The sequence below is a fragment of the Cucurbita moschata genome, unplaced genomic scaffold, assembly GCF_002738365.1.
Source record: "Cucurbita moschata cultivar Rifu unplaced genomic scaffold, Cmos_1.0 Cmo_Scf00018, whole genome shotgun sequence".
In the NCBI taxonomy this organism is placed as follows: Eukaryota; Viridiplantae; Streptophyta; class Magnoliopsida; order Cucurbitales; family Cucurbitaceae; genus Cucurbita; species Cucurbita moschata.
The window spans coordinates 2,009,941-2,026,287 of NW_019268534.1; the positions used below are offsets into that span (position 1 = coordinate 2,009,941).

The 16,347-nt window shown below is 34.0% G+C and overlaps 4 protein-coding genes across 6 annotated transcripts in view; 1 reads left to right on the plus strand and 3 right to left on the minus strand.

The window, feature by feature from the left end:
• Nucleotides 1-390: 390 nt before the first annotated feature.
• LOC111456357 lies at nucleotides 391-1,304 on the minus strand. Its single transcript, XM_023098187.1, has one exon. The coding sequence runs from the start codon at nucleotides 985-987 to the stop codon at nucleotides 466-468; it is 522 nt and encodes a 173-aa protein (XP_022953955.1). The 5' UTR covers nucleotides 988-1,304; the 3' UTR covers nucleotides 391-465.
• Nucleotides 1,305-5,324: 4,020 nt separating this feature from the next.
• On the plus strand, nucleotides 5,325-5,843 carry LOC111456316. The gene has a single exon (XM_023098145.1). The coding sequence runs from the start codon at nucleotides 5,325-5,327 to the stop codon at nucleotides 5,841-5,843; it is 519 nt and encodes a 172-aa protein (XP_022953913.1).
• A 385-nt stretch (nucleotides 5,844-6,228) lies between these two features.
• Nucleotides 6,229-13,023, minus strand: LOC111456475 (CTP synthase-like). Of its 3 annotated transcripts, XM_023098341.1 has the most exons (23): nucleotides 12,697-13,023; nucleotides 12,132-12,211; nucleotides 11,915-12,001; nucleotides 11,781-11,831; nucleotides 11,556-11,673; nucleotides 11,401-11,457; nucleotides 11,177-11,241; nucleotides 10,950-11,033; nucleotides 10,603-10,653; nucleotides 10,440-10,502; nucleotides 10,200-10,246; nucleotides 9,722-9,791; nucleotides 9,576-9,638; nucleotides 9,225-9,314; nucleotides 9,100-9,138; nucleotides 8,371-8,520; nucleotides 8,183-8,260; nucleotides 8,000-8,085; nucleotides 7,618-7,666; nucleotides 7,459-7,539; nucleotides 7,203-7,296; nucleotides 6,899-7,005; nucleotides 6,229-6,608 (listed from the first exon to the last, which is right to left on the minus strand). In XM_023098341.1, the coding sequence occupies exons 1-22, from the start codon at nucleotides 12,812-12,814 to the stop codon at nucleotides 6,941-6,943; spliced, it is 1,686 nt and encodes a 561-aa protein (XP_022954109.1). In that variant the 5' UTR covers nucleotides 12,815-13,023; the 3' UTR covers nucleotides 6,229-6,608; nucleotides 6,899-6,940. The 3 variants fall into 3 exon arrangements, with proteins under 3 accessions (XP_022954109.1, XP_022954110.1, XP_022954111.1); XM_023098342.1 differs by lacking the exon at nucleotides 12,697-13,023 and having other exon boundaries at nucleotides 12,137-12,205; XM_023098343.1 differs by lacking the exon at nucleotides 12,697-13,023 and having other exon boundaries at nucleotides 12,076-12,159.
• Nucleotides 13,024-15,750: 2,727 nt separating this feature from the next.
• The window catches only part of LOC111455992 (probable protein disulfide-isomerase A6), a 4,056-nt gene continuing 3,459 nt past the window's right edge, over nucleotides 15,751-16,347 (minus strand). Inside the window, exon 11 of the mRNA XM_023097670.1 lies at nucleotides 15,751-15,998. Within this exon, the coding sequence (XP_022953438.1) occupies nucleotides 15,924-15,998 (75 nt within the window). The 3' untranslated portion in view covers nucleotides 15,751-15,923. The remainder of the gene's footprint in view (nucleotides 15,999-16,347) is intronic.

Below are 16,347 nucleotides of genomic sequence, written 5' to 3' on the forward strand. Positions count from 1 at the left end.
TCGCAGGCCCTCGGCGGCCACCAGAATGCCCACAAGAGAGAGCGCCAAAGGGCCAAACGCGCCCTTTATTTCCACGCACTCCGACCGCCGCCGCTTTACACTGGCAGTAGTGGTGGTTCTAGAATTCTGCCACCGAGCCGCAACGGGTACTTTTCGGCCGCGTACGGCGGCGTATCGGCGTCATCACGGCGGCGGATGTTCGGAAAAATGGAATCTTTAGGGTGTAAATTGGATGGTGAAAAGGGATTACCAAATCATGTGGGTGCTGTTGATCTTCATCTTAAATTAACTTTATGACCATTAATCACAATTTAATGGGAATTAGCTTATTTAATTACACCAATTTAATTCCAAAATCCATTATTTTATTTTTTTCTTTCATAAATTATGAGGAATTTTTAATTAATTCTTCTAAATAAATAACAAAAATATTAAATAATCGAAGATCCATGCACACTCCATCTCTCATGCAAACCCATTTTGTTGACGTCTCATTTGATCGTAGAATTGCGCTATGAACTCATCCGCCTTTGCATCGATCATTTCGTCGCCTCCGTCGATGGTATTTTCATCATTGTCGCTTTCGCTATCGTTGTCGAGTTCTTGAAGATTAGGTTCAGAGGCATGTTGTCTTGTGCAAAAAGAAGACGACATCGATGTACAAGAAAACAATGTCGACGATGAAAACGACGAGGAGGGCGATGATGACAATGGTATTGGTGACTCCTCGTAAACTTCCTTCGGTTTTGGAGCCAACGATGTGTGGACTATGGTTGGAGGCGATTCGTTGTCTTGGATGTGGAGAGGGCGAATGGAGGCCAATAGCCGCTGCCACAAGCCTTTATCGGAACCCATGTCGACCGACGCCTTTGATTTCTTGGATCGACGATGGAGCATGAAGAGGGAAAGCTTGAAAATTTGCATGGCTCGATTACTTTTCTTCTTGGTCTGGCCGGAGTTGGAGATGGGTTGGGATTTTAGGTCCATATAAGGTCTGGGAACGAGCGAGGAAGCGAGAAGGTGGTCGGAGGGCGCTCCCGGACGGAAGGGAAAGAAGAAGTTAACTTAGAGGAGGAGGAGGAGGGGAAATGGTTAGTTTTATAAAGAAAGGTGGCAGGCGGCCATGGCCATTTATGTTTAAATTTGGAAAGGCTTATATTTAGGGGATGCAAGGTTGATGGAGGGTAGGTCTTTGTGCCCTTATTATTTGGGCTAAATTCAACCAAAACTTAGGCTTCTTTTCCATTAAAGTATGTATAGATAAGCAATGCTCACAAGTTTTGTCATTCCCAAAACATGAATTGCTTGCAATTATTGCTATACGACGTTCTCATAACCTTACGTACACTAGATTAAGTCATTTGGCTCGACCTTGCCTTTACTCGGGACCAAGGTCTCTCAATGCAACATCGCATATGGACATCCTGAACACTCATCCATCCAGGTTCTATCAAGACATTGAGCCTCCCATGCCCATGTCATGTCATTTACAGATAATGGGAGCATATATCAACCTCCGACACATGGGTTGGGGTGCAATACCGACACACCCATGTCGCTTGGTACTGTTCTTGAAAACCCCATTTCAAATGAAGTCGCCTGAGACACTCGTCTCGGCACGCTCGACCGCACTGTGACACATGCATGTGCCACAGGGTAGCTCGCTTAGGCCACAAGGGGAGGCTGAGTGGAAGAGAAGGAAAAGGTAAGAGTACAACTACCTTTTCTTAGCTAAACTCGAACACTAGGTGAAAAGGTGTGGGACGTTTTTTTTAGAGCATATTTTTCATTTCAATCAAATGGGTTTCCTTTAATTTTCGGAAATATGAGATTCAACACGAGAAATGGTGGAATTTTCCAGTAATATAAAGATTTTTGTGATATCTCATGCTCAAAACTCTTTATACACAAATTCTAGACGTTAAACGATAAAAAAGATGATGAGCTTCTATAGACGATTCATTAGAAGTAAGCTCGAGCTTTAAATCGTGATTAAATAGTAATATAATTCACCTAAGTTATTGTATGAATAGAGAATGGAAGTGGGTGTGGTGTTAGGCTAAGGTGATGGATGGGTTAACCTAAAAAGTTAGTGTTGTGGCATTTCATGATGGTATTATGGTTGGTTTTGTCCTCAAAATAAGAACGAAAGCTGGATTTTGAAGTGTTTTCTATTGCTTCTTTTGAATCTTTCAAACCCATTTGCAGTTTGGTCATAAGTGTATGACAGCCTTAGACATGGCCCATTATCAAAATTTGCATAATCCGACCCTACCGGCAACCAATATTGTTCGTTTCAGCTCATTACATATCATTGTCAGTCTTATGATTTTAAAACGCATCTACTAAGAAGAGGTATCCACACTCTTATAAGAAATGGTTCATTCCCCTCTCGAGACCAATATGCGATCTCACAATCCACCCCCATATGGACCCAACATTCTCATTGGTACAACACCCAGTGTCTGACTTTGATACCATATGTAACAGCTCAAACCCATCACTAATAGATCAATCGATCTCACAATTCACCCTCTGAAAGACCCAGCATTCTCGATGACACATCACCCAATACCTAATTCTGATACCATATATAATAGTTTAAACCCTCTGTTAATAGATCAGTCTCGCATTTTTAAAGCGCATCTACTAGAAAAAAATTTCAACACCTTATAAAAATGATTTGTTCTACTCTACAATGAATTGAAATCTGTGAGCTTGAAATTATTTGTAATTCAGCAGGAATTTGAATTATATTTATATTTATTAAATATAGTCTCAAATTTTCAATAAATTTTCACTTAACTAAAAAAAGAAACAAAACTACAAAATTAATTTCTGTTTGGTAAGTTCTAGATAAGCTTCTTGCTAGTTTCTTAGAAATTTCTATACTTTTTAGTTCACATTCTAATTTTATCTTTTAAATATTTTTTAATATTAGTAGACCCATATCAATTTAAAAAAATATTGACCTAGTAGACAACCGAATATTCACGACTGTAATATCTACAATTTTTTCGATAAAAAAATATTTTGGTATAATATATTTTTTGGTTCACATTGTAATTTATAGTCACACGTAAATATTAAAAATAAATTTTTGTTGTGGTATAATATATTTACAATAAATTAGAAGTTTTTTTTTTTAAGTTTATGAGCTAAAATATACATTTTTTTTATAAATTAAAATAGATATTTTAAAAGAAATAAAAGACAAAAAAAAATAATAATTTTATGAAATTTAGAATAATTAATAATAAGAGAGACAAAAATTATGGATCTGAGTGGCAGCCAAGTCGCGTAATGAACAACAAATCGGCTGTTTTCTTTGGTTTGACCTTATTTGGTCAACTCTTCAATTTTTTAATTTTTTTTAGAAAAACCAAATATTTTCCGCTTAAAATGGGTAATCATTGGAAATTGAGAAATTTATTTAAAATTAAAAAAAAAATACAGAGATTTTGAATCACAATAATTGAGAGTGAGAAGAGCTTCCAGAACACGGTTTTGATGCTTAATTAATTATATAAATAATTTTGAAATTAACCTTTTAAAAAAAAAATCAAAATTAAAGAATAATAGTGATTTTTAAAAAAATTTATTTAATAATTCAAAAAATATTTTAAGAATTGTGAAAGTACTTAATTGGTCATTCTATCACGAGAATCGTGCTCCATCCGGAGTATTCTCAGTTCAATTATATATCTTTTATTTACTCGAGTGTCATATAAAATGTTAACGAGCGTAGAGTGTATATATATATATATATATATATATATATATATATATATATATATATATATATTNATTATTAAAAAAAAAAAAAAAAAAAAACATGGCTATAGGTTCAAACGGCTCTATTTCAATTTGAATTGGATTTAACACAAAACACAGCTGGAGGCACCAGTTGGCTGTCTAATCATACACTATTTCTTTTCAAATTTTTTATATTTATTAAATATCTAATTAATTTTTATTATTCATTCATTTTTTTAATTATTAAATTATAGGTTTAATTCTCAATTTTAAATTTGTGATTGGCAGGTTTTATTTAATAAAAATTAACTCATCTATTAAACATAAAAATACATTTTTATTCCATAAAATTCAAAATATTAATTTTTTAAATCTAATAAATCTATAATTTTTTTAATAGATAAAAAACTAAAAAGTAAATTTTGGTGGTAATTACTTCTAATTTAAGGGTGAAAATACATACTTTTACTAAATGATTTTCTTTTTTTTCAAGATTAATTTTAGCATTCTTCAAGAAAGAAGGGGGAAAATCAAATAAACAAAACTTACCTTCCAAGGTAATTTTTGGTGTTTTTTTTTTTTTAATAACCATTTTTATTGTTTAGTAATATTGATTATTTACAACAATTTAATATTAATTTATAATTTTCTTTTTAATTCAGCTTTTATTTTTTTTAAAAAAAATTGATCACAATAATTTTAAAAGTTATTAATAAACTTAAACTAGGTTTAAAAATCCCAATTAACTTCTTAAATCAGAAACTTACAAATTAAATTAATATATAGATTTGTTGAATTGATTGTCTATATACAAGTTATATAAACTCCCATACAAATTCATATTTTTCAAACATTTCATAAACTAAAATAATATTTAATTGGTTGATGATTTTATTTAATTCAATTTACAATGTTTATATCCGTAGACAAAGGAGAATGCATTAGTGATTTGTGTTCAAAACAAAAAAAATACGTTAAATTACATTAAATTTAATGTTTGTGTCTATCGGGTCCTTGTATTTTCAATAGTTACAAATTTAGTTTTTAAATTTTTTTAAATTCGATCGTCTACTCTGTTAGATGAACACGACTTTACTTTAGAGTTCTCCAAAATGCCTCATACTAATGGAGATAGTATTTCTAGATTATAAACACGGGTATCACAACAATTTAGGCTAAACTTGTAATCAAAGAAAAAACACGGATAAAAATTAAGAGACTAAACTTGTAATGGAAGAAAAAACACGGGTAAATTAGCAATTTAGGCTAAAATATGAATAATAAAATATATATATATATATATATATATATATATATATATATATATATATATATATAATAATATGTATCCAGGTTGGTTTATAGCGCGTACAGGCGTGTTCCCCCACCAGACGCCACCGCCCACAAAACCCCGTTCGACGCGTACAAAATTCCATGCTTCATATAAATGAATCAATTCGCCTTCTTTTTCCACCAAACACAAATCTAAAACTCCTCCAACTAAAAATCGATCAAAACCTGAAACCTCTCTCGTTTTTGTTCTGTTCTTCTTCTTCTTCTTCTTCAAAATGCCAAGGAAAAACAGCAATGTGGGTCGTAGAGCATGGAACTTTCTTCGTCTAGCAATCATATGGGCTAGAAAAGGTGGCGTTTTCAAGCGGAGGTTTCTCATGGATCACCTCCGCCTTGTCCCCAAGTTCATCAAGACGCTCGGCCACTCAACGCCCCGTGGCCACCTACATTATGGTGATCATGAGCTTTCCTTCGACGAAACGCCTGTTTTTCACATAAAGATGCATCGTCCTACCTCCATGCGATTCCACTTACCCTGCATTACTCCAGAGACGGTTGATTTTGAATACGAGTTTGAAGACGACTGTGACAGTGACGATGATGGTAGTGAAGTTCATAGCCAGGATAGCGAGCGGAGGAGTTCGGGATATGAGGGTGGGGAGGAACAAGAGGATGAAGAAGAAGTGGAAGAAAATGGGATTGATTTGAGAGCTGAGAAGTTCATAGCTAAGTTCTATGAGCAAATGAAAATGCAAAGACAGATTTCATTTTCGCAATACGATAAAAATCATTGAAACGAGAGTTTTGCATATGAATTTTGAAAGTTGTTTTTATAAATATGCATACAATAAGATTCATTCGTTACAGTTCTTGGGTGTTCTTTTTTTTTTTTCTGTTTCTTAAAATGAGGTATTGCCATTCCTTGAATAAAAAGAGGAAATTTAAGTCTACAATTCAAGGCATAACAAAAATGTATACAGATCAAACTCTAAAACCAATTTTATAAACAAAAAATTAGCCTACCATGAAAATTAAACGAACGCTTAAGCTAAACAAAGTTCAACGACCGAAACTGTACTTGAAAAGGCAAAAAGAATAGCCAAAAAATGGCTTCTGGCATTCCCCAAGTATCGCCAATTCAAAGAATGAAATCGATCAAGACGAGGACGATACAAAAAGGATTAAAACTAAACGGAGTTCTACTTGATAAATAGTATAAATACAATCCTTTTTCAGTTTTCCACATGTTTGTCTCGTCCATACTACACTTAAATCAAGATACTTGTATGCTAGAGAGCTAAATTGTGTTGGGGGTGCAAAGAACAAAAGAAAAAAAAAAACCAAAAACACTTCACCGGAAAATTAAGCTCGTGCCAACTCGGAGGATGTCAAAACGCTATAATTGCGAAGAACACAATCTTCTGTATCCCACTACAATTACTTGTATAGTCTTTGATACGACTACTTTATACCGGACAGCTACTTGCATAAAACACCTCATATTGAAGTTCATCCTCATAGTACACATTTAACCCAGCAAAAAGAATCGAGTTCCTTTTCTGCAAAAGACAAGTGTATCAGAAGGGGAAATTTTTTGTTGAGGATCCTTGGAAGTGAGTCCCACGTGGAAGATTATGGGTTTATAAGTGAGGAATACTATCTCCATTGGTCTGAGGCCTTTTGGGGAAGCCCAAAGCACAGTCATGAGAGCTTATGCTCAAAGCGGACAATATCATACCATTGTGGAGAGTCGTGATTCCTAACCATTTTTACTATAACCGAAAAATGGGTCATATTTTTGTTTCTGCCAGTGGACAAGAAGAAATAAACTTATAAGAAGTTGGTTTACCTTGAAAGAATGTAGTAGGAATAACTAGTGATAAATTATGCATCAACTTCCATTTTGTTGCTTTTCGAGATATAAGTCCAACTGCCCTGTTGCCGCCTGTATAAAACCTTCAAAAGTAGAGTTATAAAAGTTAATATTATATCATGATTTCAATAGCAAAGAGAGGGAAAATACATTAAAATAGCACTTGAAGCATTGAAAATGTTATTAGGCATGTCACTGCTGCTTGTAGTGGGAGTTCTCTTTTACATTTTAATGGGAAACAGAGAAAACAGGGTAAGATGAATTTTAGAACAGATTTTACCTAGAAAGACAGGCGACGGCCTCCTGGGCCGAGATTTAAATTCTGGATGAAATTGTACACCCACATAGAAGGGATGGCTTGGAAGCTCTAAAATCTGGAGAGGAAAAAAGATGCATAAAATCTCATTAATTTACGTATTTGATTCAGACCAGGAATGGCCTAGCACCTAATGACTTGAAATTGCCGGTGCAGGAATGACATCATTCAACACCTGACGATGAGTGAAAACTAGCACATCTCACAAATGGGAACCTACCTCCATTCGATTTCCAGTCTCATCCTTCCCAACAAATTTCAGGCCAGCTTCTTCAAATGTCCCGATGAACTCCGGATTTACCTGCAAAATAATGATTTTACTCGTGTCAAACCTTCCCAAGTATCAAACTTCGCAGCCAGATAAACTTTAAAAACCTACCTCATATCTATGCCGATGCCGTTCATCCACATATTGTGAGTTATGATACCTATCAATCCCAAAAGAGTTAGGGGCAGGATAAATGCTACGACCAAATACTAAAGTGCAAAAGATATAGACACTTTGGCTTGAATTGGGACCATAACTAAACCAACCTCTGGGTGCTTTTGGCTTAAAGAGACCCACGTACAATATATAAAATTAAATGGCAAAATATATTGCAGGGGTACACGAGCATCAAAAGTAGTTACAAGGGTGAACTCAATTCAACTACCACTATAGTTCAGGTACTTCTAATATAGTTTCCCCCAACAGGTAATACCAGGGTGAACTGAACTCGTCATTAAGCATTTAAACGTGGTAAAAGAATAAGAACACATACACCCTTGAAGTAATACAGTCAGCAGTCTGGAATAGTGTTCTTCGAGATCCTAATCTCATAGTACTTCCCATATGGGTCTTTGAACCCTACACACGAACACAGAGGGAAACAAGTCCTAACAGATTACATTTAGAAGTAGCTTAACAGTAAGCAACATACAAATTGTCTTAAAGAAATCAGCACCTCAGGCATGAAAATAACAACAGGATTTGGCGTCCCATCGTCAAACTCTGTACTGTTTGCCTTTTCCCAACCCAAAACCTAAAAGAAAGCAAACATATGAGGATGGGGATCGCAACAACAGAAATAACATAAATACAAAATTTTTAAAAAAAATTGAAGTTTGGATATTGAAAAAAAAAATCACTTACATTTCTAGCAAACTCAATTACAGATATCTGCATGCCCAAGCAAATCCCGAAGTATGGAACTTTGTTTTCTCTGGCATACTTTGCAGCTAATATCATACCTTTCACACCCCGATCTCCAAATCCTCCAGGAACCAGGACACACGATGCTTTCTGAAAAAAATAGGTTATCAAGGATCGAAAAGGCTTTAAACCAAAAGCCATAATAAACCCTCCCCCTTTGTCCATCTCTTAAATATACTAACATGAAAATTGTAGTACTTTCAACGTTCCAATTTCAAAACCACAATTACTGAAAATTACATAATACAAACACATCGATTAACACAAATATGGTGTATTAAGGGACCACAATGTTTCGAACCTTATTTTCCAAGTAACTTCGGATATAATTTTATAACCATTCCATCAACTGAATAGACTGCTGGAGAAATTTGAACGACAAAAAAGAAATCTCACCACCACCAATGAAGTTACATTATAGATCACATGTATGCCAATAAAAAGCAGGATACGTGAGATTATGCAAGAAAAAACACTGAATACGTAAAACATGAAAATGTCCCAAGAGTTGCTATATACCAAGTGTGCTAAGTTTAAAAAAAGGAAAAGAAAAAAAAAAAAAAAACACAAACATAATTTTTAAGCCNGTTTAAAAAAAGGAAAAAAAAAAAAAAAAAAAAACACAAACATAATTTTTAAGCCCAAAAAAAGGTTCCAGGAAAAGCATACCCTCAGAGTCTCCCATGCAGTAGCATGTGCTTCCGGTGTCTACAAAAGAACAGTTCATTATTTAAATGATGGAATTATGGGCTAATAATAGAAGGCATTTGTGATTCCATGTACAAAAAAAATACCGATTTGGAACTTTCATCCTCAAGATCAGTAGCCGCAATCCAATCTATTGATGGCTTCAAAGAACATGCAATGCATGCATGAAGAAGGGCCTGCAAAATAAGTATAGATCCCAACAGGTCATACAAAAGCAATTAACTTTTTTCATATTATTTCTAGCTAGAAATTAACATAACTCCCTAATAATGAAACAATACTCATTTTGCAGTTAAAATGTGCAGGATTGAATAAATGCTTGAATAATTATGCATGTATGTATAATAAGTTTTGAAAACATATACTACAAGAGCCCCACAACCATGCATGTGGAAATAAGAGAAGTTGAATTCTTTGAGGAAGTACTAAAATAGCACCTTCACAACAGAAAGGTATGAATCTGTCAAACCAACGTACTTTCCTACCATCGCAATTTTCACCTAAAAAAGCCAAAATATTAATTATCTTAGAGTTCGCAAAAATCATATAGACGTACATAAATTACAGCATAAAGTAGACTTACTGAATTTGTGATATTATCATGGGTTGCAGCCATATTTGTCCAGTCACGCAAATCAGGAGCAGCAGCAATCCTGGGACAACATACATGGCTATTAGCATACATAATCAAGTCACACTTTAGGTTGCTTATACATATCCAGATTTCCTAAACAACTTTTCTTAACATTTTATTTTTTAGCGTTATTATTTTTTCTCCTAAGCTATGTAACACATATTATGTCTTTAAGGGGCAAAATACATTTTAAGGCAATAAGTTTCCCATTTGCCTGGATGGAGAGACGCATAAAGGGCATCAATAAGTTAGGCGAGGCCAACTTTATAAGAAAATTCAACAAGTAATCTATATGCAACAATGGGTAGTTTCTAAAAGTGACAAATTGAATTCTTAGGAAGAATAAAGTCATTGTGTTGATTTGTTTTCTAAAGTCTCAATCTGAAGAAGTATTATCAGATTTCTACGAAAATGATTTGGAAACTACCTGAGCAAGTCAAGTTGTTTAAGAATTGAATGATGAGCATTCTGGTTCTGTGACAAATACAAACCCAAGAAACTGTAAGTATAATTTCCAACAAGATGCAACTAAGCCAAAAACGACAGAAAAACATAATCACATAAGATACATATACATATCCATAGATGCGCACATACATAAATACAAACATATGCATGTGAGCGTGCATATTCATATGTATGCATGTATATATAGTTTAACACCTACCCTAAGCAAAAGTGGAACGTGCCAGATGTTTGGGACATCATGGATATTGAGAATGTTACCAGCCTGAAAAGACAAAAAAAGAATAATAATAATGGGCAAAAATTAGTAATCAATAATGAAAAGACAATTCCATCAAAAATTAAAATCTCAATTAACAACTCACTGGAACATGGCAAAACTGTGAAAGCTTCTCCTTCGTGTTGTCCAGTATAGGCTACATATAATCCAAAACAAAAACCTTACCACACCTTGAAATATCAAAACCATTTTAATGAATATGAAGGCCAAAATTTAAGTCATTTAATAAAAATAACAATGCAATTGGGGATGGTTCAACAAAATTACTGCCAAATACAACATGAAACCATAGTACATATAACACCAAAACAGCACATACTGCAGTACAAGAAAAAAAATGGACCAAGGTTATCATTCTGAACTCATACTATGAACAGTCCGGTGCATTTTGAAGCCTCTTATTATTTGCATTTGTTGGAAAAGAAAATGTACCTGAGCCGATCGGCATGCCAGCAGATGTGGAGTTAAGCCTAAAGCTCTCAGTTCCCGAACACTGTGTTGTGTAGGCTTCGTTTTCTGTGTTTTAAGACAGATAGATAGTGAGGACTACATTCATCATAAAATGGAGACCGAAAATTTATAACCAGACTAGATACAAGAGAACAGTGCATAAACTTTATACAAACTATTTGCACAGTATAAAAAAGATAGATTCTTACTTGCTCCCCAACAACACCCAATACTGGTACTAAGCTCACATGGATAAGGCAGAAGTTGTCTGGGCCTAACAATAAGAAGTGAAATGATAAAATAATAAATAATGAATAAATAAATAAACTATGGTTTCTAAGAACTTGATCAACATTAGTGCACATAAGAGTTATATATGACTAGACTCAAGTGCTCATCAAACATAGAAAAAATGTTTGCATTGTTATCTTACCAACTGAAAAGGATAGTTGTCGCAAAGCTTCGATGAATGGCATTGATTCAATGTCACCTTAAAAAGGCCACAAAAAATTTATTTCTTGGAACAAAGCATACATTATGAAAATATTACCGGGGAAAAGTTTCAGACTAATGTAATTGATAAGTTACCTACAGTCCCTCCTAGTTCTATCACACAAACATCAGCAGGGCCCTCCTGGCCGTCCACAGGAATGGTAGCTACTGACTCAATGCGATTTTTAATGGCATCTGTGATGTGTGGAACCACCTAAATTCAATGATATTATAAAAATAATACTAAGAAATTAGTCTGGAAAGGTAAAAAGTAACATCTGTGCAAGGAAAACTGACAGCATGATACATATGAAGCATCACCTGAACAGTCTTCCCAAGGTAATCACCCCTTCGTTCCTTCTCGAGAACAGACTGATAAAATTGCATACATAGAATCAATGAGCAAGCTAGTACAATACATAAGTATGAACTTGAACAAAACTTATTCCAATAACCTGATATATTTTTCCTGTCGTAATATTGTTCTCTCTTGTCAACGTTAAATCTAGGAAACGTTCATAGTTTCCCAAGTCTAGATCAACCTGAAATAATAAATATAAGGACAATCATACCTCAAATGAAACTGAAAGGAGAATATATTCAAACAATTTTACACCATGTCTCAAAAGGAAATACGCAGAGTCATTTTTGTATGGCTGGAATGGAAGCTACCTCACCGCCATCATCAAGAACAAAAACTTCCCCATGTTCGAAGGGAGACATGGTACCGGCATCCATATTCAAGTACGGATCTGAAAATTCATACGCCACAAACCATTAAGGACCAACTCAGGCACGTGCAAGCAATCGAACCATAATCGTTTTTTTAAATGAACTAATAATCTGAAGAGAACATGCAGACCATCACCAGACCACTGAGAAACGATCGGAAAGACAAGAATAAACTACCGCTAAACAAAAGTAGGACAAAGACTCGTCATCAACACGCCACCATGATGAACTAATCACAGTCTAAGAGAATACAAGCATATAAAAACAAAAATTCCAAAATCCGAAAAGGAACACCGCTAAAAATCAAATAAACAGAATCCAAAACATGCACAATAAATCAAACAAGTTGACAGAGGAAAAAACTCATAAAAAGCGACAACATTGTACAGTTCGGGAAACAAAATGCAGCAAGAATCAAAAACAAAAGGCGAAAAACACAAGAACAGTGCATAGAATACATCGTTGTTTGACGAAAACAATAAGCAAAAGAAGAAGAGAAGAAAACCGATTTTGATGGAGGTAACTCGCAGGCCACAGGCTTTGAGGACGAGGCCAATACTGCTAGCGGTGACGCCTTTGCCGAGTCCACTAACAACGCCGCCGGTGACCAAAACGTACTTCATTGTGCAGAAATTGAGAGGATAAAGAGTTTCGGCTAATGTCTGAGCGGGAAAGCTCGAGGGTGAAGATGAAGAAGAAGAAGAAGAAGAAGAAGGTGGGAGGTTCGGCTTTGTTCGTTACCAGGTTTTATACTAAACCTAGAAAGAGAGACCGAAGTAAAAAGGGGTTTTGACTCGCAGTCTGGACTGGACTCTCTCAAACTAAGTGCATGCGTTTCTGCCTTCCAGGGCTTATATATATTCACCCTATCCCTAAAACCTTTCGCTTTTTATTATTTTTCTTAATTCTAAATAATATCCTTTTTTATTTTTATTTTAATTTAGTCCCCAAATTTAAATTTTTAAATATTATATTAAAAAAAATAACTAAATCATTTTAGATAAAATAATAATCATTGTGAAAATCGTAACCGTAACTCTTGAAACTACGACCTGAAACGATGACTATAATAGCTCAAGCATACCGCTAATAAATATTGTCCAATTTGATATGTTATGTCTCACTGTATTAAAACATATCTGTTATAAAGAGATTTCTGCATTCTTATAATGTGATGTCCCACATTGGTTGGAGAGAAGAACAAATCACCCTTTTATAAGGGTGTGGAAACCTTCCCCTAACAGACACGTTTTAAAGCCTTGAGGGGAAGGTCGAAAGGGAAAGCCCAAAAAGGACAATATCTGTTAGCGGTGAATCTGGGTCGTTACATATAAAGAATACTTTGTTTCCTTCTCCAACTGATATGGGATCTCACGTCAACTAAATTACGAGCAAGATTAGGGAAAAGACAATGCAGAGCAACGCTCGTAAACGCAATGAATTAGTTGTAGCCAACCTATAGGTTCTCACTAGTCTTACAAATGATGAAAGTGACACCGGTGTCAAAACTAGTCGTAGTATAGATTCCAGCAAGGGCGACTTCAAAAGCCTTGCAGATGCTGCAATGATTGGAGGACAAGCTCGAGACCGACAATAAATTTGAAAACAATTCAATATTAACGACCAATTCGAGAACGAAATTATTCCAAAATCAATCAAACAAACAAAATCTTACTACGAAATTATAAAAATACAAATTACAACGAGAAAATTAATATAAAAGTTTCGTATCCCATAAATTAGTTTATTAAAATACTTTCATATTTTACAATAAAATAATTAGTGACAATAATCTAAACTTTTATAGTTGCTCGAGGAATATAGCTAAATAAAGTATCAATATGATAATAAATTCGTTATCGACAAGAAAAATTCTACCTTGACAAAAATAATGACAGGAAGATATAGTTGAAAAAGTAACAGAAACGTAATTTAACTTCAGCTTGCAACTTTCAATACGATGGTCTTGATTTCACGAGCTAACATCGATTTTCGAGCATTCATATTGATAATTACAACACTTGTTGTTTCGTTAGCGCAACAACAAATATAATTTAACGAGAGTAAGTGATTTATTTAGTAAAGTACGTGGTGTTGGAAGAGTCTGTTTAGTACAATAAGAACGACTCGAAAAAACAATGTGATTTTCTACCTAACTCGTAGCAATTAAATTTAAATTAAAATATGTATATTTGTTTAAAAAAAATAAAAAGTGGATGGTAAAGAATATTAGTGGATAAGTTTGGGGGTTAAATTGGGTATTTTGATTTTTGTGGTATGAAATTAATATTATTAATAATAATTATAAAAGTGAAGAATTGGGGGAAGAATCGGAAGCCTTTATATACATAAAATATTGGTTTATTGGTATTTGATAAAGTTACCCAAAAAACAAAGTTCCGTGGGAGAGCTTTCGGTATTAAAAGAAAAAAATCAATAAACTTGAAAATGAAAGGCACTCCTTCAAACAGAATAAACACTTTACCCTTTTGGCTTTGACTATTTATATCTATCAAATAAGAATAAATCATCAAATATTCTAATGGAAAAGGGTTTCTTTTTATGTACATATATATTTTTTTCTATTTTTTGAAGATTGATTAAATGGGTCGATGATTTGTTTGCTAAAAACATTTCTTAATCTATTGAAATAGTAAAGTATGGTCGTTTAAATCTTAATAGTAAAGTATGGTCGTTTAAATCTTAGTTTATAGTTTATAAAGAAATGTTTAAACGAGAAGATTATGAGCAAAATTATATAATATGCAAAGAAAGTGATATGAGTTGACAAATATGAGCCGAAGGATATTTGTAGGTTGGAGAAATTTTTTGAACTATTCAAGAAAATTTAGGGCAATGACCCGAATTACTCAAATATCGTTTATAACCTAACCCAATTCAACCTAAACCCAATTCAAACGTCATATTTATAACTAAAATCTCATAAAACTCAAATATTAAACATTTGCATCACTAAGTCTTTTACTTTGCATCACTAAGTCTTTTACAAATGTCAAATATTCTCGGTCTTTATAGCAATCTTAAAAATGGGTTGGGGTGAAAACCCTACTTTTGAGTTCCCGACCAAAAGATCCTAACCCACAAACCCTAAACCCTAGACCCTAAACCTAACCAATAGTAAATATAAGGTACTAAAAATCGGTTCCAATGGGACACGTTTTACCTTTTGGTAGGAAGAGGTTCCTTTTGGATGTGGATCAAACCACAATGTTGTAAAAAAGCTTATTCGTGTATTGACTTTGTAATGTATAAAAAAAATGTATCTATTAGAATTAAGAAGCCAAGACAATGACACTTAATTCTTCATATGCTATTTAATTTAGTAGACTTTGATACCTTGTTTCATTTCTATATTATATATAATATTGTTTCTTGTCAATGAATTATTTTTTTAAAATACAAAATAATTTTAAATTTCAATTTTAGAGTATGAATAATGTTAATTTAATTTGCTTTAAAAAAGTATTTTAATAAAATTACTTCCAAAGCTGTTTTTCAAGAGAAAATAAGAAAAAGGGAAAGAAATAAAGCAGTGATATGTGAAGGGAAAACAAAATAGAATACTAAATAAACTCAGAGCCCAAGAAGCCATGTGGGAGTTCTTTTGTAAAGCAAAGATCTCAAGAACATGATGTACCTATGCCTACTACTCATAAATGGAACAGGAAAACGGTTTGGCCATGAAGAACTCCACAACTAATTGCCGCCAAATTAAGAAGATTGCACAAAACTTGAGAGGATGTTTTTCTTCAAGGTGAACTCGTCTGCTTTTGCTGGGCTTACCGCCTGCATTTGATTGAAACAAAAAGAAATGAAACAAAGTTGTCAGCTTTCATTCCAATATTTCATTCAGAGAACTAAAGATGTTCTAAAACTAACGGTAACGAAACTCGAACGGGAATGAATAAGAACCTCTCAACAGGTCAAATTGGATATGACATTATTGGAGTAATTGTTGGAGACTCAAATGGTGGATATGCAAGCATGATAACTTATATCCTGTTCTATATCGCCATGAATCTAGGAACGTTTGCTCGCATTGTATCATTTGTTCTACGTACTGGAACTGGCCTCTTATTTATTCTGGGTTCTACGTACTGGAACTGGCCTCTTATTTATTCTGGGTTCTACGTAC